The following is a 24,106-nucleotide window of genomic DNA, read 5'->3' on the forward strand; positions in this document are numbered from 1 at the left end:
GAAGGCAATTGTTGGTGAAATTTTGTGTAGAGGTTCCAATATATCGAAAGACTTCCTAACAATAGATGGCTAGACGGAGTGTTCCATTAGATGAGGGTATGGGAAGCTGCACTACAAGTTTGGAGAGCTAGACTCTTGGTAACATCGTCAAGGATACTCATAAGGTTTATGTTGTAGAGAGCAGACTCTTATGTGGAGGAGTTGTTAAAGAGAATTATGCAATGAGCAAGGTGAACTCATATATTCGCTAAAGTGGAGATTTTTGTGCAGATTTCCTACGGAGTGAGATATTCGTCTATTTCAATCATGATGGAGATTGTTGGGAATGTTTAAAATATGTTATTAAATGAAGTCTCACATTTCATAGTATTAGAATAGAGAAGAGTATCAATAATATATATTGGACTCAAGTCTCTTGTTGTAATGTGCACCAGATATAAACACCAAATAAAAACAACCTATAGACACTTGGGGCCATGTGTGTGCTAGGGTTTATAATCCTTATTTTCTAATAATATATTGGTAGTCACTCAACGTCTGAGGGGCATAGACATAATTGGCTGAACCCTTTTAACAAATTATTTATTCTCTTATATTTATTCTATGCACTTTATTTGATTGCTTGTAGCCAACCTGTGCTACGATAACTTCCGCTGCACCAACAATCACTACTAACATAATTCATAAAATGGATAAAAATATGTACTACGAGAGTGATACTCTATCCGAAGATTATCATATATATATATATAAATAAAATCAATAAATAAAGTGAATTGTTGTATTGAAGTAGTGATTGTTGATTTGGATAAATGTTCCATGTAATATGTAATTATGAGGTTGAGAAAAAAACGAATGAATACTAACGAGAAGATGAGATGACAAAGGAAGATGATTAATAGGAGTTCCAATTTTTTGGTATCTCAACATCATAATAGTGACCGCACAGATCATAGAGGATGAAATCGCTATGAAAATATGTAAAAAGTTTAGAACGGTACAGATTGGTAAAACACAAAAATAAAACTATCCAAATAATTTATTATATAGGCAAATTTTGTTACAACTGATAAGATAATAATGATCTAAATGGTAACAAATAAGATAAACATAAAGTACCGATAAACTCAAATAAAATGAAACTAATATAAGATAATGCTCCATCCAAACCAAATATATCTAACATGTGACTCATTTCTTTTAGAAACCATAACTATGAATTTCAGCAACATCTTAAAGATGATTTTCTAGTCAATGATATGGTAACATTGATGAACTTAGTTTCCTCTTTTGACATGCAATCATTCAAGATTGCTTGGTAGCGGCTAAAAACTTCTTCAATGATAGCTTTTCCAAAGTGATTAACCAACATAGGTTCAGCTATAGCTCTCATGCACTGTGCAACATTGTATCCACTATCATTGAATGATTCTGACTTTGCAGATTCATATTCTAAAGCGTTCCAGTTATCATAAGCATTCCAATTTACTTCAAATACCTCCAAGCGATTGATGGTGAATGATCCTTCATTGAGAACTTCCAAATTTACTTCAGATGGAGAAGGGTTATAATAAGGGATATTGAAAGTATCAATTTCCTCTTCCTTTATAATTCCCTGGATCATACAGTGAACAAATTCACATTCATCTTGCCATATTAATATAGATATGAGAAAAAGATGTATTCACTACTGTGAGTTTTATAAACTGTCATTGTATCCTGAATTTTTTATCATTGACTCTCTTAAAAAAATAATACAAAAGAATAGTAGATAATGTTCCGATTATATATAAATTTTTATATTAATAATACATAGATATTAAGTCACCTAAACTTTATTATAAAAATAAAAAATTTGATGAACATATATGAATATATAAATTGTTTCTTATTATTATGTTTTAAATTGATTACAGTAATGCTAGAAAATGTGATATAACGTCTACATATATATTAAATTATATTCTTCGCAATTATAATTGCAATATTATGATTTGGCAGTCTCCATAATGGTGTTATAATTGTAATTGTGATTGCATGTGTTGTAAAAATGCAATCACATTTAAAAAAATGATATATACTACCATGTAGTGCATTCAAGGGGTACATGAATTATTCATCTGAAAGTTTAAGTCATGGATAAACCCCATTAGAAAATCAATATTCATATTATAAATATTCCTAATTGGAATAGGATCGCCTCTAAAGATGATAAATGTGGCTAAAAAATACCAACAATAACAATCAAAATATTGATGTAATAGTTTTCAGCAACATATAAAAGGAAGGCAAACCATCCACATGTATCTTGCTTCCCAAGCTACTCATCAACAAATGAATCTAGCCTAGTATTACCTCTGCAATTCAAGCTGAATGCACAATGCACCTGGATACATTTTAGCTTGCCCATTCATCAATGAATCTAGCTTAGATTAGATACATTCTTCTTTCTTGTTAACCAAGAAACTGATTATGTTATTCTGTTATGGCTCTTTCTTTCTTTCTCATTGTATAAATAGATAGCAATGTGATTGAATTGTATTGATGAATAAGATGAATCCTTCTCTTGGCAAATTGCAATATGGTATCAGAGCTAGTCTCTAATTACCAAAGCTGTGCAAATATATCATAAATCCCTTACCTAAATCTCTCAAATTCTTCTGCAATTTTTTCTACAATTCACTATGACGAATCAGATGAGTTTTGAATCAGATCGAGAAGCTTCTTCATTTCTCAATAACAGTGATGTCCAGAGTCCCTTCTATTTGCATCCAGGTGAAAATCCAGGAGCAGTCCTGGTCACACCTCCTCTTGATGGTGTGAATTATCATGCATGATTCAGAGGTGTGAAACGAGTTTTACTTTCTAAGAATAAGTATAAATTCGTTGATGGAACAATTGCTATGCCTAATTCAATGGATCCTGAGTTTGATATATGGGAACGATGTAATAACATGGTGGTATCATGGATTACTCGTTGTTTATATCCAAATCTAAAAGAGAGGTTCTCTCGGGGAGATTACTTTAGAATGTCAGATGTTCTTCAAGAACTTCATTCAATTAAACAAGGTGATAGGAGTATTTCTAATTACTTCACAGATTTAAAATTTCTATGGGAAGAATTAGAATCATTAAGATCATTACCTTCATGTGTGTGCATTGTGAAATGCAAATGTGATATGATGAAAACTGTAAAAAGACAAAGAGACATTGAGTATGTGGTGTGTTTCTTGAAAGGATTAAATGATGAGTTTAATATACTAAGGCTCAGATTTTGTTGATGGAGCCTTTGCCTTTGATAAACAAGACTTTTTCTCTGTTAGTTCAGCAAGAGAGACAATTAATTGGAATGAATCTCATTGCTCCAAAATCAATGATCAATGCTGCTGAAAGATCTAATTTCAGATCAAGGAATAAAGGTGGATTTGGAAGAAGTTTTGTGCAAAACCGAGGAAGATACAATGGTAGAGGTTATGGAAGAGGAATTTCAACCAAAGTGTGTACTTATTGTGGAAAAGAAAGGCACACAATTGAAACATGTTATCTCAAACATGGCTTCCCACCACATTTCCAAAGCAGCAGAGGAAAACAAAGCACTGGTGATGTCAATAGTGCTGTAAAGATTGATTCAGAACCAGAAGAACAAATGGATTCATTGCCACTTGGTAATCACAAACTCTCACCCATTCTTAATTTTAGTGCTGAAAAATGTGATCAACTTGCAGCCTTACTCAAAAACTCCATGGTGTCAAACACTACCACTCATAATGTCGATCAGATAAGTCGTGTTCCTGATAGTGGGTTGCAAATCCACAAAGGTGAATGTTCAGGTAAATCAGAAAATTGGATCTTAGATTCTGGTGCCACAGATCATATATGTCATAATCCTTTATTGTTCATGTCCTATCATTCTATTAAACCTATGCATGTTAAATTGCCTTATGGAACTATCATAAACACAAACTACTTTGGATCTGTTAAATTTTTTGATTCACTAATGCTATATGATGTCTTGTTCATTCCTAGTTTTAAGTTCAATCTCATATCAATTAGCAAGTTAACCAAGTCTCTGAATTGTCAACTAACTTTTTATGATTCAAAATGTGTAATCCAGGATATGATTACATTGAAGATAATTGGAATTGCTGAAGTGAGAAATGCTCTGTATGTGATTAGTACTACTGTTTTCCAGCCCAAATCTAAGCTTCAAAAACACAATGTGAACTCTGCTTTTCAAGCCAAACATAATAAGCCCCAGTTTAATTTATGGCGCTTCAGACTAGGGCATCCATCAATATATGTGTTGCACAATGTATGTAAAAAGTTTTCATATGTAAATTCTGATAGCAAGATAGTTTGTGATCATTGTTACTTGGCAAAACAATCTAGGTTACCTTTCTTGAGTAAAAAACACAGAAGTCCTGATTTGTTTGCAATTGTTCATATGGATATATGGGGTCCTATTTCTGTTAGGTTTAATACATGGACATAAATACTTTCTTACAGTGGTTGATGATCATAGCAGAAACACATGGACTTTTTTTATGAAATCAAAAGCTGAAACAAGACCTTTGATGCAAAATTTTACAACCTTTGTTAAGAACCAATACAATAAAACAGTAAAAATCTTAAGAACTGACAATGGAATTGAGTTTAATGATTCACAATTTTTTAGTAACTTGGGCATCATTCATCAAACCTCATGCACTGAAACTCCTCAGTATAATTCAGTGGTTAAGAGAAAGCATAGACATCTTCTTAATGTCACTAGGGCTTTGCTGTTTCAATCAAATATGTCTCAACATTATTGGTCCTATGCTTTACAACATGCTACTTTTCTCATAAATAGATTACCAATCAAAATTCTTAACAGATCAAAACTAGAGGCAAGGGTTGTTGGAATTAATAAAATGCCACTCTTCATGTGTGGTAAATATAATTTTTTCTTTGTAGACTCCTCCAATTTTTATTTTCTTGAGGTATGATTTTATTTTTATGCTCTTCCAATTTTTAATTTGTTATGGTTTTAGTTTTGTTTTATGCTATTTCAATTTTTTCTTTTGTCAATATGATGGGTTGTTGAAATTCCTAAAATGGCACTCTTCATTTGTGCAAAAATATAATTTCTACTTTTCATTTGTGACATTTCTACTCTTCATTTGTTCAACACATATATCATTTTCAACTTTTAGACTTTTTCAACACATCTGCCATTTGTGGTAAATATAATTTTTTCTTTGTAGACTCTTCCAATTTTTAGTTTGTTGAGGAATGATTTTATTTTTATATTCTTCCAATTTCTAGTTTATTGAGGTATGATTTTGGTTTTATACCCTTTCAATTTTTTCTTTTGTCAATATGAAAGGCAGTTGGAATTAAAAAAAAGGCACTCTTCATTTCTGATATTTGAGTCTTTGGATGTCAAGCTTTCGCCACCACAAGTCCTCATAACATATCAAAACTAGAGGCAAGGTCAAAGAAGTGTGTGTTTCTGGGGTATAAGTTAGGCACAAGAGGTTTTATTCTTCTATACTTGCATAATAGACAACTTTTTGTGTCTAGAAATGTTATTTTTCATGAAAACATTTTTCCTTACATTGTGCACACTGAATTTCATCATGATACACTACCTTCATCCACTCTATGTGACACTAACAAAACCAATGATCTTTCTTTCCTGGATATTAACCCTCCCAATCATCCAATCACTAATAGAACACCTTTACATCAACCTGTCACACAACTCTCACCTACACATAGTATACTCTCATCACCAAGTGAATCTCATAAGCAAAACCATTCTCTTTCACCTTCCTACCAATCCATGCCAGCCTCCTTCAATATTCCAACACCAAATGAGCCTAGTACTTCTCCATTACCACCACACACCAGAAAATTAGATAGACTAAGACATCATCCCACATACCTTAGAGACTTTCACTGCAACATTCTCACTTCATCTCCTCCATCATCACAAAAAGGTATTTTTCATCCTCTATCCTCTGTTTTATCATACACAACCATGTCTCAGTCATATTTTGTCTATAACCACTAATATTGAACCTATACACTATAGTCAAGCTGTCAAATTTCCTCATTGGGTCAAGGCTATGCAAACAGAATTAAATGCACTAAAATTATACAACACTTGGAGTTTGGTTGACTTGCCTAGTGACAAGGTTCCCATTGGTTCCAAATGGGTTTATAGAATCAAATACAAGTCAGATGGCAGTATAGAGAGATACAAAGCCAGACTTGTTGCCAAGGGTTATAATCAAACCGAAGGGATTGATTTCTTTGATATTTGCACCAGTCACCAAACTTACAACTGTGAGATTATTGTTAGCCATTGCAGTATCTCAAAACTGGTTGCTTCATCAACTTGATGTGAACAATGCTTTTTTGCATGGTGATTTAGACGAGGATGTATACATGGCAATTCCTGATGGTGTCTTCACTACAAAACCAAATCAGGTCTGCAAATTGCATAAGTCTCTTTATGGACTCAAACAAGCAAGTAGGCAATGGTATACCAAATTGTCCTCTTCTCTGATCTCTATTGGCTATAAACAATCCACTCATGATCACTCCTTATTCACTAAGAAGAACAATTCAAAATTCAATGCCTTGCTTGTATATGTTGATGATCTGATCCTATGAGGCAATGATCCCACAGAAATCTCATTTGTGAAACATCACCTTGATTCTGAGTTCAAAATAAAGGACTTAGAAGCATTGAGGTACTTTCTTGGATTGGAGGTTGCTAGATCTCATGATGGGGTTACTCTTTGTCAGAGGAAATATGCTCTTGACATACTATCAGATACTGGTTTTCTTGCCTCAAAACCAGTATCCACTCCTATGGTTAAAGCCACAAAGCTTCATCATGATTCTTCAAACACATTGGTTGATCCAGTCTCCTATAGAAGACTAGTTGGTAGGCTGCTATACTTGACAAATACTCGACCAAATTTATCCTACTCTGTGAAGCAATTAAGTCAATTTTTGAGTAATCCTACAACCTTGCATCATCAAGCTCTCACTCAAGTATTGAGATATATTAAAGGATCCCCTAGTCAAGGGCATTTCTACTCTTCCAAATCTTCTCTTCAACTTAAGGCTTTCAGTGACTCAGATTGGGGTGCGTGCCTTGATTCTAGGAAATCAATCTCTGGTTATTGTGTGTTCCTTGATCAATCTCTGATTTCATGGAGAACTAAGAAACAAACCACTGTTGCTCATTCTTCATCAGAGGCTGAGTACAGAGCTTTGGCTGCCACTACTTGTGAACTCCAATGGCTCACTTATCTATTTGCCAATTTCTACATCTCTTTCTCTGCCCCCACTATTTTGTATTGTGATAATGATTCTGCAAGGCACATTGCTTCTAATTCAGTGTTCCATGAGAGGACCAAACACATTGACATTGATTTTCATATTGTTAGAGAACGATTGCAAGCTAAACTCTTCCATCTTCTACCCATTCCTTTTGCTGAACAGTTGGCTGACATCCTCACAAAACCCTTGGACCCATCTCCTTTTCACTATCTTCTTGGAAAGCTGGGAATCATCAATCTATATTCTCCAACTTGAGGGGGGCTATTGATATATTAGTTTCTAGCAACATATAAAAGGAAGGCAAACCATCCACGCGTATCTTGCTTCCCAAGCTACTCATCAACAAATGAATCTAGCCTAGTATTACCTCTGCAAATCAAACTGAATGCACAATGCACCTGGATACATTTTAGCTTGCTCATTCATAAATGAATCTAGCTTAGATTAGATACATTCTTCTTTCTTGTTAAACAAGAAACTGATTCTGTTATTATGTTATGGCTCTTTCTTTCTTTCTCATTTAGAAATAGATAGCAATGTAATTGAATTGTATTGATGAATAAGATGAATCCTTCTCTTGGCAAATTGCAATACAAAAGAATCTTATGAATGGAAAATATGACGATATCAAAAAATAATACTGACTTAAATAAATATTCATACTTAAGAGGGAATACACGAATCCCAACAAGGGGATGGTACAAACGAGACAATAATATCATAAATATTAATTGAATTAATTGGGAAACTATTTTTTGTAAGCAAATTGAATTAAATACTTATAAAAATATATCTATATCTATATCTATATCTATACTATATATAAAGCCAAAACTTGAAATAACTTCCCTCATGGTGTAATTTTCATTTCCTATATTGCCCTTAACATTATTTAATTTTTCCACAAAAACTAAATAATCCTAAGAAACTACCACTAATACATTAATTAACCACATATCTCCCCTTAAATTAAACATTATCATAAACACAAAAAATATAATATAAAGTACACCGAACACAACAAATACATTTTAATTCAAAAAAAAATGAAATATATAAAAATTGAATATGTAATATCACATAATATTCGCCGACAGGCACGAAGTGCCTGTACACACTAGTAAATATAAAGATAATTAGTTGTCAGTTTTTGCGCATTAGCGTTGTCTTGTTTTAGTCTTATCAATAATTTTATGTTCCCAACTAATATCATAATATTACTATAAAATTAAATATATCATTAGCTTATTTTACCATTATTAATATTTTATACTATAAACTTACATCCTATTATATTTTGAAAATTAAATGTATTTTTATTTTTATAAAAGAAATTAATAATTCAAGTTAAAAATAATATTTTTATGACAAATATAATAAACAAGAGTCCTACTTTTTTAGTCCATGTAATGGTATATTGTTTTGGTAAACTATTACCATGTCTAAATTTAAGAAAACTAATAAAAATAATTTTTTTATTTAATCCCAATAGTTATAAAATAGGTCTCTCTCTAATAATTTTAAAATCAAATAATTAATTTTCCAATAAAAGTGATCCTTCTTTTCTACAATAATGTCCATAATGATATTCCAAATTATTTATCTATATTTTCTATTAATATTTTTTATATTTATTATTCTTTAAACAATATAATTTGCTGCTGAACAATGTGGGTAAATAAACATTTGAGAGTTTTACGTTTGTGTTATTATGTCTGGGTCGTTTTTTATTTATATATTTCATCTATTTCAAAATATATGTCTAGAATAAAATTTGGTTTTAAAATATTTGTTTACTTATATTTTTAATAGAGTATTAATTAATTATGTTTCAATAACGCCATTATAAGTAGGGATGTAAGTCGTTCTAGTCTAAACCGCAAAACAGATGGAATCGAACTGAACCAAACGACGAAATGTGGTTCAGCTCGGTTTGTGGTTCTGTTCGGTTATTTTTTTAAGGAATCATTTATATTCGGTTCAGTTTATGATTTTATAAATTTAGGAACCACTAGAACGGGACTGAACCGCATATTAAAGAAATAAATACTAGAGAATGTTGTTTTATTGTTGTTTAAATTTTTCAACCAATTTTGTAGCATAAAATATCAATTATATGTGAATTGATATTAGATATATTACTAAATTGTTATTACCTTACTATTATGTATATGTTATTACTTACTCAATTGTTTCTCAGTGTGTTGATGATTTGGAACATATCTTCCAATTTTTGTAGTATTGAGTTTGAAACTAACATATACCATATATTGTTACACATATATTGTTATATGTGTTACTAATTATGAATTATAAGGTTGTATATATAACTATTATATATTTTACTAATTGATATATATGTTACAAATAGTGAATTGTATTGTCATATATGTGACTAATAAATATATATGTTACTAAGTGTGGATTGTATTATAATATATGTGATAATTTAATTTTTCTCTCCATAAATTACATAATTGTTATATATGTTAGTAATAAACAATTATGAGTCTCAATTTCTTTACTCATGTATATATGATTCATAATTTTTTATAATAGTTGTAGTAATGTTTTTCTTTTTATGGACAAACAATATCTCTTATAATACATTTTGAACTTTCAATTGATGCAAAAAATTTCAAAAAATTAATAGGAAAAACCGTGGAATTGAACCGAACCATTCATGAGTGGTTCGGTTCGGTTCCTATAGCTAAATTAGTGGTTAATTGAGCGAAATCAAGTCATATGTTTGTCTTCAGTTTGATCTCTAAAGTACACCAAAAACCGAACAAAACTGAAAAGCTTATTCTATTTTTTTTATTTTGAAAAAAATTAATTATACTTCATAATGTGTTTTTACTTATCTTTCTAGACAAATATTTTAAAATCAACCCACTATCCTATATTATTAATTATGATTATCAATAAGGCGTTGGTCTAGCAATGTAAGATCCCGTCAAATCCAAAATGACTAAAAGATTAAGAGTTCATTCTTGGGAGCAACACTTGTTGGGAGGGACAATCACGCACTCTGAAATGGATTAGTTTATTACCCAAAAGGTGAGGAGATACTCTTAATAGTAAAAATATTATTGATTATGATTTGAGCATTGTTAAATGAAAGTAAGGTGAATGTTTACCTCCAAGACCATGTCATTAAGGGCTTTAGCCATCAGCTCCCAAAAATAGCAACACTCCTTACTAGATCTATGTTCGCTTCTTCTTCCCACTAATGTTAGAACCATGAAACCTCCTTCAACTAATTCTTCTGCACGACACTTGAGAAACAAAGAGAAATCTTTTTGAAATTGCTCATAGTAAGCCTTCAGAACGTTTAAGGGGCTTGTATTGGACATATAAATATTGCCCTTATTGTTCTCTACACCTTCTGGAACCTATTACCAAAAAATTAATTGTTTTGTTAAACTCAGCCATAACAAACTAAAAAAGGATGTATGTATTAGAAATTAAATATTTGATACTACGAGAGATAAATAAACTCAAATCTGCAATACTTTTTATCAATTTAAAGTATAATTATGCTGAAATTGAAAAACAATAGCGCTTAAAATTAACATTAAGCAGTCTTTTTGGCATTGCCTTTGTGAATGCAGTAGAATGTGTTGCCTTTGCGCTTAAAATTAATATTTACGGAAAACCATTATATTAATTATATATTATGCTATAATATTAAGTATATTGTCTATTTACAATGCAACACTCACATGCAAATCAATATTTCAACTTTATACATGCATGAAAATGTTTTGGCAAGGGAACAGCAATTAAAAACAAACAAAATAAAGATAAAATTATAAAAAGACATCCAACAACACATATTTAAGGTAAAAAAAATTTCCTTTTCATTGATCTATTGAGACTTGTATTATCCTTGTTTGGAAGAAAATATAGATGCATCCATATCTCCTCATCATTATCAATTCTTCTATATAAATCATCATCTGTAGTTGGACAACTCTCACGAGATTGTGATGTCTAAAAGAAAACGAAGAACTTTGAGTGAAACCTTGTATTAGAAATCCATGGGTTTAGACATAAACAAACTTAATTGTTAGACAACATAGGATAAATTAGGATGAGATATTATAAACTATAATAGTCTTCCAACTAAGCGCCTATGGCAAATGATGTACCATATTCTTATTGAAACTTGATAGATGGATCAAAATGGGTTGTTATGGGCTTTGTAGCTAGAGATCATTTATCTTCCTAAAGGGAAAGTGTATATTTTTGTTGATTCATGTGAATTCCAGATTTGGATCGGGAAATTCAAAGTCCTAAGAAGTATAGTTGTTGGATATGTGAGATTCACACTCTTGAATAAAGCAAGAATGGTTGAATATGTGAAAATTAATAGTGCTTTGTTTCAGTTATCGTTCTTGAATCTTTGAGTCAAACAATCAACAATGCTTGTCGTAGTCAATGTTGTTGATTGTAAAGATTTAATGTCGCTTGTTTTACAGATCGTTGTTGATTTTCATACGCCTATCATTCAACAACGTTCCACACACAAGTGTTGTTGAATATATGTTGTTAAATATGAATTTTGACAATATTATGATTATAATTGGCCTTTTTTAGCCGTAAGGGTTTTTGTAGTGAGTGGGACTCGAACCATCAACCTCCTTATCACTCTATTCCTTAAACTTTCCCCTAGTTAATGAAACATACAAATTCAAACAAAAATATATGAAAAAGAGAAGAATTCTCATAACATGAGTGATTTCATCCATGTTGTCTCCTCTTAGAATCATATTATCAATATAGACAAGGATGATAGTGGAAGATGAGGTGGTTTTATTGGTGAAAAGAGGTTGGTCAACAATGGAGTGTGAGTATCCTAAGGAGATGAGAGTAAAGGAAAGTGTAGTGTGCCATTCATGACTGGCTTTTCTAATTCCATACAAGGACTTGTGTAATTTACAAACATGATCAAAATTGGAGGTAGCATATATACTTCATCATGTAAATCTCCATGAAGGAAGGCATTGTTGATGTCCAATTTCTCTAAAACCGTGACTTTGTGGTTGTTAAAGCAAGAACAACCCTTACTGTGGTGGTTTTGACCACCGGAAAGAAAGTGTGAAAGTAGTCCACTCCTTCCATTGTTGTGTATCATTTAGCAAGAAAATGGCTTTGCATCTTTCAAGGGTATCATTAGCATGTTATTTCACCTTGTAAATCCACTTGCATCCAATTGTAGTTTTTCGTTGTGGAAGGGTAACAATGATAGTCATTAGGTAGTTAGTCTTTGTTATTCATAAATCCTAGTCTTAGGGATATGCTATTCTTAAGGTTAGTTATTTTCATTTTTCCATGTACTGTGCCAGGAAATGTGGCTTTTTTGTTTCTGCTTCTGTTCGTGTAAAAGGCTATAAAATGCCATATGTTTTCTAAAGAATAAAGACAGTGAATTCTCTTCTTTTAAGCATTGTTTCATTCCAGTTTCTACATTTGGCATCAGAGCTTCGCAAGGGGCCTAATTGTGAGCGACAAAGACTGCGTGTGAGAGTCTACAAACAGAATGGCAGACAAGTTTGTGCAACCAGCTATTCCAAGATTTGATGGTCGCTATGATCATTGGTCAATGGTGATGGAAATTTTTTTGAAAAGCAAAGAACTTTGGAGTCTTGTCGAAGAAGGAATTTCGGTGTCAGCAATTGGAACTGCACCAACAAGTAAAGCACAAAGAAGAAGCATGGACGAAGCTAAGCTCAAGGACTTGAAGGTTAAGAATTTTCTATTTCAGGCCATTGATAGAGAAATTCTGGAAACAATTCTTGACAAGGGGACATCAAAAGCAATTTGGGTGTCAATGATGCAGAAGTACCAAGGTTCCACAAGGGTAAAGAGGGCACAACTTCAAGCTCTGAGGAAAGAATTTGAGCTACTTACCATGAAAGAAGGAGAGAAGATAGACAGCTTTCTGGGAAGAACTCAGTGTGGTAAACAAGATGAAATCAAATGGTGAAAACATGGAGCAAAGTATGGTAGTCAGTAAGATACTCAGATCATTGACTTCTAAATTTAACCATGTTGTATGTTCAATAGAGGAGTCTAATGATTTGAGTACCTTAACCATTGATGAACTCCATGGAAGTCTTCTTGCTCATGAACAAAGGATGCAGGAACCTCAAGCAGAAGAACAGGTGCTGAAAGTTGCTTATGATGACAGAGCTGGAAGAGGAAGATGAGGAAGATCTTTCTCCAGAGGTGGAAGAGGAAGAGGACGTGAAAGACGGTTCCAAAATAAAGCTATTATTGAATGCTTCAAGTGTCATAAGCTTGGAACGTTCAGTATGAATGTCCAGAATGGGAGAAAAAGGCAAACTATGTAGAGGCAGAAGAAGAGGAGGAACTCTTGCTGATGTCACACATGGATCTGCACCAAACTAAGGAGGAGGAAATCTGGTTTTTGGATTCAGGATGTAGCAACCACATGACAGGAAACAAAGGTTGGTTCTCTAATTTAGAAGAAGGCCTGTGTCAAACTGTAAAATTAGGGAACAACATGACAATGAATGTGATAGCAAAAGAAAGTGTTCGAATGCAAGTTGATGGTGTCACTCAAGTAGTTTCAGATGTCTATTTTGTTCCTGAGCTTAAGAACAATCTTCTTAGCTTAGGGCAACTTCAAGAAAAGGGATTGGCAATTTTGATTCAGAATGGAACATGTAAAGTATTTCACTTTGAGAATGGCCTAATCATGCAAACTAACATGAGTGGAAACAGAATGTTTTATGTGTCAGCCACTGCAGCACCAAGGGAGACCATGTGTCTACAAAGTGAGCTAGAGAAAGAGGTTCACCTATGGCACTGCCGGTTTGGGCACCTTAATCATAAGGGGCTCAATGCACTATCGCAAAAACACTTGGTAATTGGCTTACCAAATCTGAAGTTTCTAAAGAAGACCTGCACCACGTATTTGATTGGAAAATAGTACAGGAAATCAATCCCAAAGAAAAACATATGGAGAGCTACAAAGAAACTACAACTCGTGCATGCTGACATATATGGTCCTATCAAGCCTTCCTCAAACAACAACAAAAGGTATTTCTTAAGCTTTATAGATGACTTCACACGTAAAACTTGGATTTATTTGTTGCATGAGAAATCTGAAGCATTCCAAAACTTCAAGAATTACAAAGTAAGTGTTGAAAAAGAAGTCGGTGAACACATTGCCTGCTTAAGAACAGATAGAGGTGGTGAATTCACCTCGCATGAGTTTAAAGAATTTTGCAAAACTCAAGGCATTAGAAGGCAATTAACAGTAGCCTATACTCCTCCACAAAATGGAGTTGCTGAGAGGAAAAATAGGACAATCATGAATGGTGTGAGGTCTATATTGAATGAAAGACAAGTTCCAAATGCATTTTGGGCAGAAGCTGTGAAATGGTGTGTGCATGTACAAAATTGAAGCCCAACCTCAGCAATTGAGAACACAACTCCAGAAGAAGCATGGAGCACTATAAAACCTACAGTGAAGCATTTTCGAGTCTTCAGGTGTGTGGCTCATGTTCATATTCCAGATCAAAGAAGAACCAAACTTGAGGATAAGAGTAAGGTATGTGTTTTCTTAGGAATTAGTGATCAATCAAAAGCTTACAAACTACTTGATCCTATTTCCAAGAAAATTATTGTAAGTAGAGATGTAGTGTTTGAGGAAGAAAGAAGCTGGGATTGGAGAAAAACAAATGAAGAAAGAAAAGCTGATGTGTTGGTATGTGAAGATGAAGAAGACTACTTTGAAGAAGAAGAAACTGAGCCAAACAAAAATGAAGATGGTGAAGGAAGATCAGTTGGAATCAGATCACTTGAAATTAATGAAAACTATGATGATCAAGAAAGTTTAGTTCAAGGGAGTGCTTCAAGAACCACAAAAGAACCAGCATGGATGATAGATTATGTAACAGGGGCTGATTTGGATGAAGAATAAAATCTCATGATGTTGATGGCTGAAAGTGAAAATGATCCAATCTCATTCTAGGAAGCCCATAGAAGAACAAAGTGGCAAGAGGCAATGACAACTGAGATGAAGGCTATAGAAAAAAACAACACATGGGAGCTAACAGAGCTACCAAAAGGAGTCAAACCAATTGGAGTTAAGTGGATTTTCAAAACCAAACTCAACGAAAGTGGATAAGTAGAAAAACACAAAGTAAGATTAGTGGCAAAAGGATATGCACAACAATATGGAATAGAGTACACAGAAGTCTTTGCACCAGTGGCTAGACTCGATATTATACGTCTAATTATTGCACTTGCAGCTCAATATGAATGGGAAATATATCAAATTGATGTGAAGAGTGCATTTCTTCATGGAGAACTTAAAGAAGAAGTCTTCATTGATCAACCTGAAGGATTCATCAAAAAGGGAAAAGAAGACAAAGTCTACAGGTTGAAGAAAGCATTGTATGGCCTTAAACAGGTACCCAGGGCTTGGTACAGCAAGATAGAGGCATATTTTACTCGTGAAGGGTTTGAAAAATGTTCCAGTGAACACACCTTATTCACCAAGAAAGAAGGAAACAATACACTCATTGTTAGTCTTTATGTAGATGATCTCATCTTTACTGGAGGCAATAAGAGTATATGTGATAAATTCAAAAGCTCAATGATGAAAGAATTTGACATGTCTGACTTGAGAAAGATGAAATATTTCCTAGGCATTGAAGTAATACAAAGTAAAGCTGGAATATTTATCTTCCAAAGAAGGTATGCACAAGAAGTTCTTCAACGATTCAGCATGGGAAGCTGCAACTCTGTGAACAATCCTATTGTGCCTGGAACACGATTGTCAAAAGATGAGGCAGGAGATGGAGTAGATGTCACCATGTTTAAACAAGCAGTTGGAAGTCTCATGTACCTCACGGCCACTAGACCAGATTTAATGTATGGAGTAAGCTTGATTAGTAGATTCATGGCAAATCCAAAATCATCCCATTGGCTTGTAGCAAAAAGGATTTTAAGATATATAAGAGGAACTACTAATCTTGGCATACTGTACAAAAGAGGGAGAGGAAATGCAGGACTTGGAACTTATACAGATAGCAATTATGCTGGAGACTTGGATGATAGGAAGAGCACTTCAGGTTTTATTTTCATTATGGGATCTGGAGCAATTTCATGGGCCTCGAAGAAACAGCCAGTAGTGAGCATATAAACCACAGAAGCTGAGTATATTGCAGCTGCATTGTGTGCTTGTCAATGTGTATGGCTTAGAAGAATCTTGGAGTAACTTGGAGCTGAAGAAAAAGGAAGCACAGAGATTCTTTGTGACAACAATTCTACAATTCAGTTGTCTAAAAATCCAGCTTTCCATGGACGAAGCAAACACATTGGAGTTAGATTTCATTTTCTCAGGTATCTGGTAAGTGATGGAGCTGTGAAACTGAATTTCTGCAGCTCTGCAGAGCATATTGCAGACATAATGACAAAGCCTCTCAAGTTGGAGCAATTTGTGAAGCTTCAAGGGATGCTTGGAGTAATTGATGCAGCTAAAGTTTAAGCTCAATGCAGATGCATTAGCTTAAGGGAGAGAATGATAGTCATTAGTTAGTTAGTTTTTGTTATTCATAAATACTAGTCTTAGGGATGTGCGATTCTTAAGGTTAGTTATTTTAATTTTTCCATGTACTGTGCCAGGAAATGTGGCTTTTCTGTTTCTGCTTCTGTTCGTGTAAAAGGCTATAAAATGTCTTATGTTTGCTAAAGAATAAAGACAGTGAATTCTCTTCTTTTAAGCATTGTTTCATTCTAGTTTCTACAAACAAGTGACCACGTGATTCTATTCAAATGCTTATAGTACCTTATTCATTGTTTCTTGCAAGTGGAGGCTTATGGAGGCTTGCTTATATAATTGTGGCTCTTGAATGGTGGTAATAGTGAGGAGAAAATTCTTACAGGAAGTAGAGCAAGATTAAGGTGATAGTCTCAAAGGTGTGAAAGGCGTCATCTAACTAGAAGTGAGTATCTTTTGGGTACTATGTTTGAATAATTTGGTGGAGTAGAAGAGGGAAAATATGGAGGAGGAGAAGGACAAAAGGGTGAAGGTGAGTCATTTAAGGGTGAGCTAGGTAAGGAAGGATTAAGAGGTGGAAGAGGTGGATTAATAGAGGGAATAAGATAATATTGTGTAGGGGTTTGGTGTATGTTGTTTAGTATCTAATAAAGGGGAAAAGATTCCTCATACAAGGTAACATCTCGAGAGATGAAGACACCATGAGAGTGCAAGTCATAAAGGATCCTTTGGTTCCTTCCTTGTATTCCATAAATGCACATTTTCTAGCTCTTGCTTGGAACTTAGTTATGTGGGATTGAGAAGTAGGAGCAAAGCTTAGGTAGCCAAAAACTAGAAGTAAGAGAAGGATTTTGGAGATGTAAAATTTGGTATGATTATTTTATTATTAGGATAGGGGTAGGTAATTTATTGATGATATGGACAACATGTTGTATAGCAAAGTTCCATAATTTAGGTGGTAGGTAAGATTAGAACTACAAAAGCTCTAGCTACATTTAGAATATGTTGGTACTTTTTCTCCAACATCTTTTGTTTCCGTATCTCTTATCTCAACGTGTCTTCTCTAACATGTGTAACTTTAATTCATTCTACTAACTCGCCTTGTATAAAAACATTTTAAACAAGGACGTAGAATTGTATTAGGGTTTTTGACACGCTTAGTCACAAACCTAATAAATGATTTCTTTTCATCCTCATATTCCTTTCTCAAATGATTAACATTCATCCATTTTTGAACAATTCTTTCTAGACCAAAGGTACATTGATCAGCAAAGAAAACATCGTATTGATCCATAAGAACAAGAACAATAGTAACTAACTTCTAAGCATATCAGAAAAGTATGAGATATGCTACCTAAAAACAAATTGACAAAAATATTTATTTTGAGCTTCCCATATATTATTGGTATTTCAACCTAAAACATAATTTATATTGATGTCATCAATTGTATTATAACCAAAGTCATCTATTTTTCATTGATGCCAAAAAAATAATCACAACACTAAGAGATACAAAAAGGGGAAAACATAAGGATGCTCCAAAAAGGGAATAACTAACTAAAAAGGGAAAACCCAATGATGAAAAACTCACTTTTTTGTATCTTCAAAGTCACTTTCAAAGTGTGCTTTTATAATGTGATTTTTGTGAGATGGAAAACAAAGAGAATTAATGTTGTGAGAATGTGAGTTAATGGGAAGGTGAATTGAATGAATATTGTGGGAATGTGAGTCTCGTGGGAATGTGAGTGTTGTGGAAAAATAAGTCTTGTGGGAATGTGACTTTCGTGGAAAGACTTTTGGAGTCATAGCAAGGTTTTCAGAGTTTTAACGTCTGATTAAACGAGTATGTGAGGTTTTGTGTTTAAATCTGTTAGAATCAAAGACTCAATAATGCTCATTACAACGAACGTTTTTAAATTTGTGTCTACAACAATAGTTGTTGGATATGTGAGATTCACACTCTTGAATAAAGCAAGAATGGTTGAATATGTGAAAATTAATAGTGCTTTGTTTCAGTTATCGTTCTTGAATCTTTGAGTCAAACAATCAACAATGCTTGTCGTAGTCAATGTTGTTGATTGTAAAGATTTAATGTCGCTTGTTTTACAGATCGTTGTTGATTTTCATACGCCTATCATTCAACAACGTTCCACACACAAGTGTTGTTGAATATATGTTGTTAAATATGAATTTTGACAATATTATGATTATAATTGGCCTTTTTTAGCCGTAAGGGTTTTTGTAGTGAGTGGGACTCGAACCATCAACCTCCTTATCACTCTATTCCTTAAACTTTCCCCTAGTTAATGAAACATACAAATTCAAACAAAAATATATGAAAAAGAGTTCACCTTAGATAGCCAATGAAGGCTGGAAGAGGAATGGACAAAATGCAAAGTTTGATTAGGGAAAATCCTTCCATAGAAAGAAGCTGGAACCCCATAGAAATAGCATGGACCAATTTGAGATTCCATTTCATTACTTAGTTTCTCTTTGAAGCTTCTAATGGACTTGAAGATGTTATTGAAATCATTCCCAGGGAGATCATTCATAAGCACGTTGTACTCTAGAGATTTATGGTTCATTTCTCTACATAGCTTCTCCACAATGTTGATAATTTCAGACACTACAATGAAAGCGTTTGGTCCTGAAGCACAACCCAATTCTGCAATTGATAGACATCTCGGAAGCATGTTGTTACAGAGGCTGGTAATGGCTTCCTCTCTTATGTGTTTTGTCAATGAAATTATCTTTTGCTGTATAACACATATTCACTCACATGGATAATCAGGAAAATAAATAAGATCAAAAACTATATATTAGAGAAGTTTTGCCCTTACAAGTATATACAATGTAACTATAAAGCATTTATCATACTAACTAGATTATAAGACAAATAATCTTACTCTTTGCTTCAATGCTTACACTTTCCCATGATATTTGAAGCTAAAGGTTAGTCAAAGTATTTCTGATATATGGTAATCATTTAAGATAGTAGAATATAAGAAGCAAAGCATGATTTATGTTTTTATACCGCAAGTAAGGAGTTGTTTGCATATAGCTCGATTTTCCAATGCCTCCATTCATGTGAAGTACATGTGTTACATCCATTCTTAATTTTGTGTTTGTTTCAGACTTTTTTTAGCATATTGGAGATCTATAAATAGAGATGCATGTGAAGGCCAATTTATATTTTTATCAAAGTTAGAGAAGTTATAGTATAAGATAACATTGTTTTGTGTGTGTGTGTGGCTATTATCTTTGCAGGTCCCATGTGTGTGTCTGACACAAATGCATGAACCCACCGTTAGTATATTTTTAGAAAATACATATACCGATAGTGTAAGAGTTTTATATTTTGTCAGTTCATTATTTATTTTCAATTATTATTGACTCTTAAAAAATAATACAAAGGGATAGTAGATGATCCACTAACTATATAAATCTTATTCTCATTATACTCAAAAATAAAATCTCAAAATAGTCGCTCAAAATTTTGTCATAGATTCTTCTCTGAAACAATTTGGACAAATTTATTTCATGGAATTATTTTAAACCATAACTTAATAACTTTAATTTATCATAAACAAAATTTTGAATAACTATTTAGATACTTTAACTCTTTCATATACCAAATTTATCAAACATAGATATGTCAGCATCAACTTGTTGAGGAGTTGGATACCAACAAAAAATTCATATATTCTCTTACATCATAAAAAAAATATCATGTATGATATAGTAGTACGTTAACAATAAGATATTGGTTTAGTTGTATAAAGTCCCACTAGATTCATAAAATGACCAAAATGTCAAGTGTTTGATTCTTGAAGTGCCACTTATTGGGATGGACAATCACGCACCCCGAAGAGGTTGATTACCCAAAAGAATGAGAAGATATAATAGTACTTTACTTTTTAAATCTTAGTGATTATTTACAAGTGATATATATCACTTTTTTTAAGGTGGAACTGATATATGTCACTTTTTACTATTGATATATGTTGCTATTTAATAGAATTTATAACATCAAATGAAAATAATTGGTGATGGGTCCTAATCTCCTACGTGACCATCCATTTTACACATAATAGTAGGGGTAAGCATGGATCGGGTTGAACGGGTTAAGGTTTGTTCTTACCCGGTCCTAAATATTGGTCGGGTCATTTTTTTGGACTTCACCGTGTTCAATATCTAATTTTCTTTAACTGCTCCCCTACAACATAGACCTTCTGAGTATCCTTGACGATATTACCAAGAGCCTAGCTCTCTAAACTTGTAGTGTAGCTTCCCGTACCGCCATCAAATGGAACACGCCGCCTAGCCACCTATTCCTATGAAGTCTTTCGATATATTGGAACCTCTACACAAAAGTTCACCAACAGTCATCCTCTTCAATACTCAGTCAAACTGAACCTTGGAGCTTCCTTGGAGAGCCTCAACCGCTACCATCATTGTCTAGTCCGACAATCATAGTTCAACAGAACTATCACTCCACCATAGGGAGTATACCCACAACATACACCTTGCGTCAATGTCAATCAATACCCATGTCACACCTTTGCATCCAAGCTAATGCCCATGCCACACCTTGCATCTCTACCCATGCCTGTGTTACATCTTGCATCCAAGCCAATGCTCATGTTACACCCTACATCAAAGTCAGTCAGCGCCTCTGTGTTTTTGTGGATCTGCTAACAGTTACCATCCTTCATTATGACGTCTCAAACATGCTATTAGGATATTTTACTTCTCATCTCAAATGAGAACATTATCTCAACATGTAGAGAGATATTGTCAGCACCTGTTATTGGGTCAAACTCAACATATGAGTCCATATCTCCACCTTGATTCTAATCTAGTACATGAATTGCTAGGATTCTAGATCAACATATATTAGTCAAGTAGAACCGGGTTGCGCTGCTTGATGCTCCGATCGAAAACAAATCAGTGGGGCCATGCCAGTACGACTGAATATGCGTTAAAAAGGTCAATCCCTCCCCTACGACACCAAAAAAACTGAGTCGAACTTCTAACAACCCGCCCACTTCCATAGAACAATATCGTGGCAACGTAGACCTAAGTGGTCATATTGGATCTTTGGGAACCATCACAAGTGCGACTGGCCTATCTTTAAACGAGAATGTCGTGTCGTCCAGCGGAGCCTAGAAGAAGGTGACTCGCGCAGACAGCTGACTCCTTCTTTTCAATAGAAAGGAATAGCCAAACCAACCCAGTTGGCTGGTCAATCTTAGAAATCTTATCGGTCGGCAAACCGGAGATGGACGACCACACCACAGTTCTACCATGTTTCCTTCTCCTTCAATTCATTTACTCTATCCTTACATAGTACCTTTGATACACCTTGTCTAGTCATCACGTCTTCACCCTCTTTATCCATCACGCCTTCACCTTGTCTACCACGTTATGCAACGTTGACCACAAGTAATCAAATAAAGTGCATAGAATAAATAGAAGAGAAGAAACAAGAGAATTTGTTAATGGGCTTTGGCCAATTGTGCCTACGTCCCTGGGAGCACTCAGCGACTACCAAGATATTATTAGAGAATAAGGATTACAAACCCTAGCACACCTATGAGCCTACCTGCTCATTGGGTGTTTCTATTTGATGCTTATATCTAGTGCACATTATAACAAGGGACTTGAGTCCAATATATAACATTGGTTACTCTACTCTATTCCAATACTAGACAACGTGGGAGTAACACAATAATATGTTTCAAGCATCCCCAACACAAAGTGTGCTTCTATAATGTGATTTTTGTGGGATGGAAAACATAGAGAATGAATGTTGTGAGAATGTGAGTTAAATGAAACTTGTGGGAAGGTGAATTGAATGAATGCTGTGGAAAGGTGAGCCTCGTGGGAATATGAGTGATGTGGGAAAATAAGACTTGTGGGAACGTGAGTTTCGTGGAAAGACTTTTTGAGTCATAGCAAGATTTTCAGAGTTTTAGCGTCTGAATGAACGAGTATGTGAGGTTTTGTGAGATTCAACACTCATGCATGAAGCAAGCACTATTGAATATGTGAAAATCAATAGTGCTTGTTGTTTTAGTTAGCATTCTTGAATCTTTGAGTCAAACAATCAACAATGCTTGTTATAGTGAACGTTGTTGATTGTAAAGATTTAATGTCGCTTGTTTCACATAGCGTTGTTGATTTACATACGTCTATCATTCAACAACGTCCACACAAGTGTTGTTGAATGTATGTTGCTAAATGTGAATTTTGACATATTGTATTTATCCTCGGCTTTTTCAGCTCTAAGGGTTTTTATAGTGAGTGAAACTCGAACCTTCAACATCTTTATCACTATATTTCTTAAACCTTCCCCATAAAATTAGTTAATCAAACATACAAATTCAAACAAAAATATATGAAAAAGAGTTCACCTTAGATAGCCAATGAAGGCCGGGAGAGGAATGGACAAAATTCAAAGTTTGATTAGGGAAAATCCTTCCATAAAAAGAAGCAGAACCCCATAGAAATAGCATGGACCAATATGAGATTCTATTTCATTACTTAGTTTTTCTTTGAAACTACTAATGGAATTAAAGATGTTGTTGAAGTCATTGCCATGGAGATCATTCATGAGGATCTTGTACTCTGGAGATTTATAGTTCATTTCTCTGCATAGCTTCTCTACAATCTTGATAACTTCAGACACTACAATGAAAGTGTTTGGTCCTGAAGCACAACCCAATTCTGCAATTGATAGACACCTCGGAAGCATGTTTTTATAGAGGCTGGCAATGGCTTCCTCTCTTATGTGTTTTGTCAATGAAACTATCTTTTGTTGTATAACACATATTCACTCACACCAATGATCATGAAAATAAATAAGATCAAAAAATATATATTAAAGAAGTTTTGCCCTTAAAAGTGTATACAACTACAAAGCATTTATTACACTAATTAAGTTATAAGGCAAACAATTTTATTAATGTTGCATCAATACTTACACTTTCTTGTGATAAATATATATAAGAGATTTCAAGTGAAAGGTTACTCAAAATATTTCTGATATATGGTAATCATTTAAGATAGTAGAATATTAACAAGCAAAGCATGATGTTATGTTATTATACCTGAACTAAGGAGTTGTTTGCATAGCTAGATTCTCCAATGCCTCCATTCATTTGAAGTACATGTGTTACATCCATTGTTAATGTTGTGATTGTTTCAGACTTTCTTACCCTATTG

At 33.8% G+C, this 24,106-nt stretch overlaps 1 protein-coding gene across 2 annotated transcripts; it reads right to left on the reverse strand.

Moving 5' to 3' along the window:
* Positions 1-1,167: 1,167 nt before the first annotated feature.
* On the reverse strand, positions 1,168-24,106 carry LOC109338909 (salicylate carboxymethyltransferase-like). 2 transcript variants are annotated; one of them, XM_019576259.1, is made up of 4 exons: positions 19,917-20,027; positions 19,231-19,638; positions 10,479-10,733; positions 1,168-1,615 (listed from the first exon to the last, which is right to left on the reverse strand). In XM_019576259.1, the coding sequence occupies exons 2-4, from the start codon at positions 19,570-19,572 to the stop codon at positions 1,223-1,225; spliced, it is 990 nt and encodes a 329-aa protein (XP_019431804.1). In that variant the 5' UTR covers positions 19,573-19,638; positions 19,917-20,027; the 3' UTR covers positions 1,168-1,222. The 2 variants fall into 2 exon arrangements, with proteins under 2 accessions (XP_019431804.1, XP_019431803.1); XM_019576258.1 differs by lacking the exon at positions 19,917-20,027 and adding an exon at positions 23,992-24,106 and having other exon boundaries at positions 1,169-1,615; positions 19,231-19,635.

This window comes from Lupinus angustifolius, unplaced genomic scaffold (genome assembly GCF_001865875.1).
Source record: "Lupinus angustifolius cultivar Tanjil unplaced genomic scaffold, LupAngTanjil_v1.0 Scaffold_48_72, whole genome shotgun sequence".
NCBI classification, from domain to species: Eukaryota; Viridiplantae; Streptophyta; class Magnoliopsida; order Fabales; family Fabaceae; genus Lupinus; species Lupinus angustifolius.

Coding starts and splice junctions, on each gene's coding strand:
- LOC109338909 (XM_019576258.1), bottom strand. CDS start 24,066: ATGGATGTAACACATGTACTTCAAATGAATGGAGGCATTGGAGAATCT. Junction 19,636..23,991: donor CAAACAACTCCTTAGTTCAG/GTATAATAACAT, acceptor TGTGTTATACAG/CAAAAGATAATTTCATTGAC. Junction 10,734..19,230: donor GCCTTCATTGGCTATCTAAG/GTGAACTCTTTT, acceptor TTTTGGTAATAG/GTTCCAGAAGGTGTAGAGAA.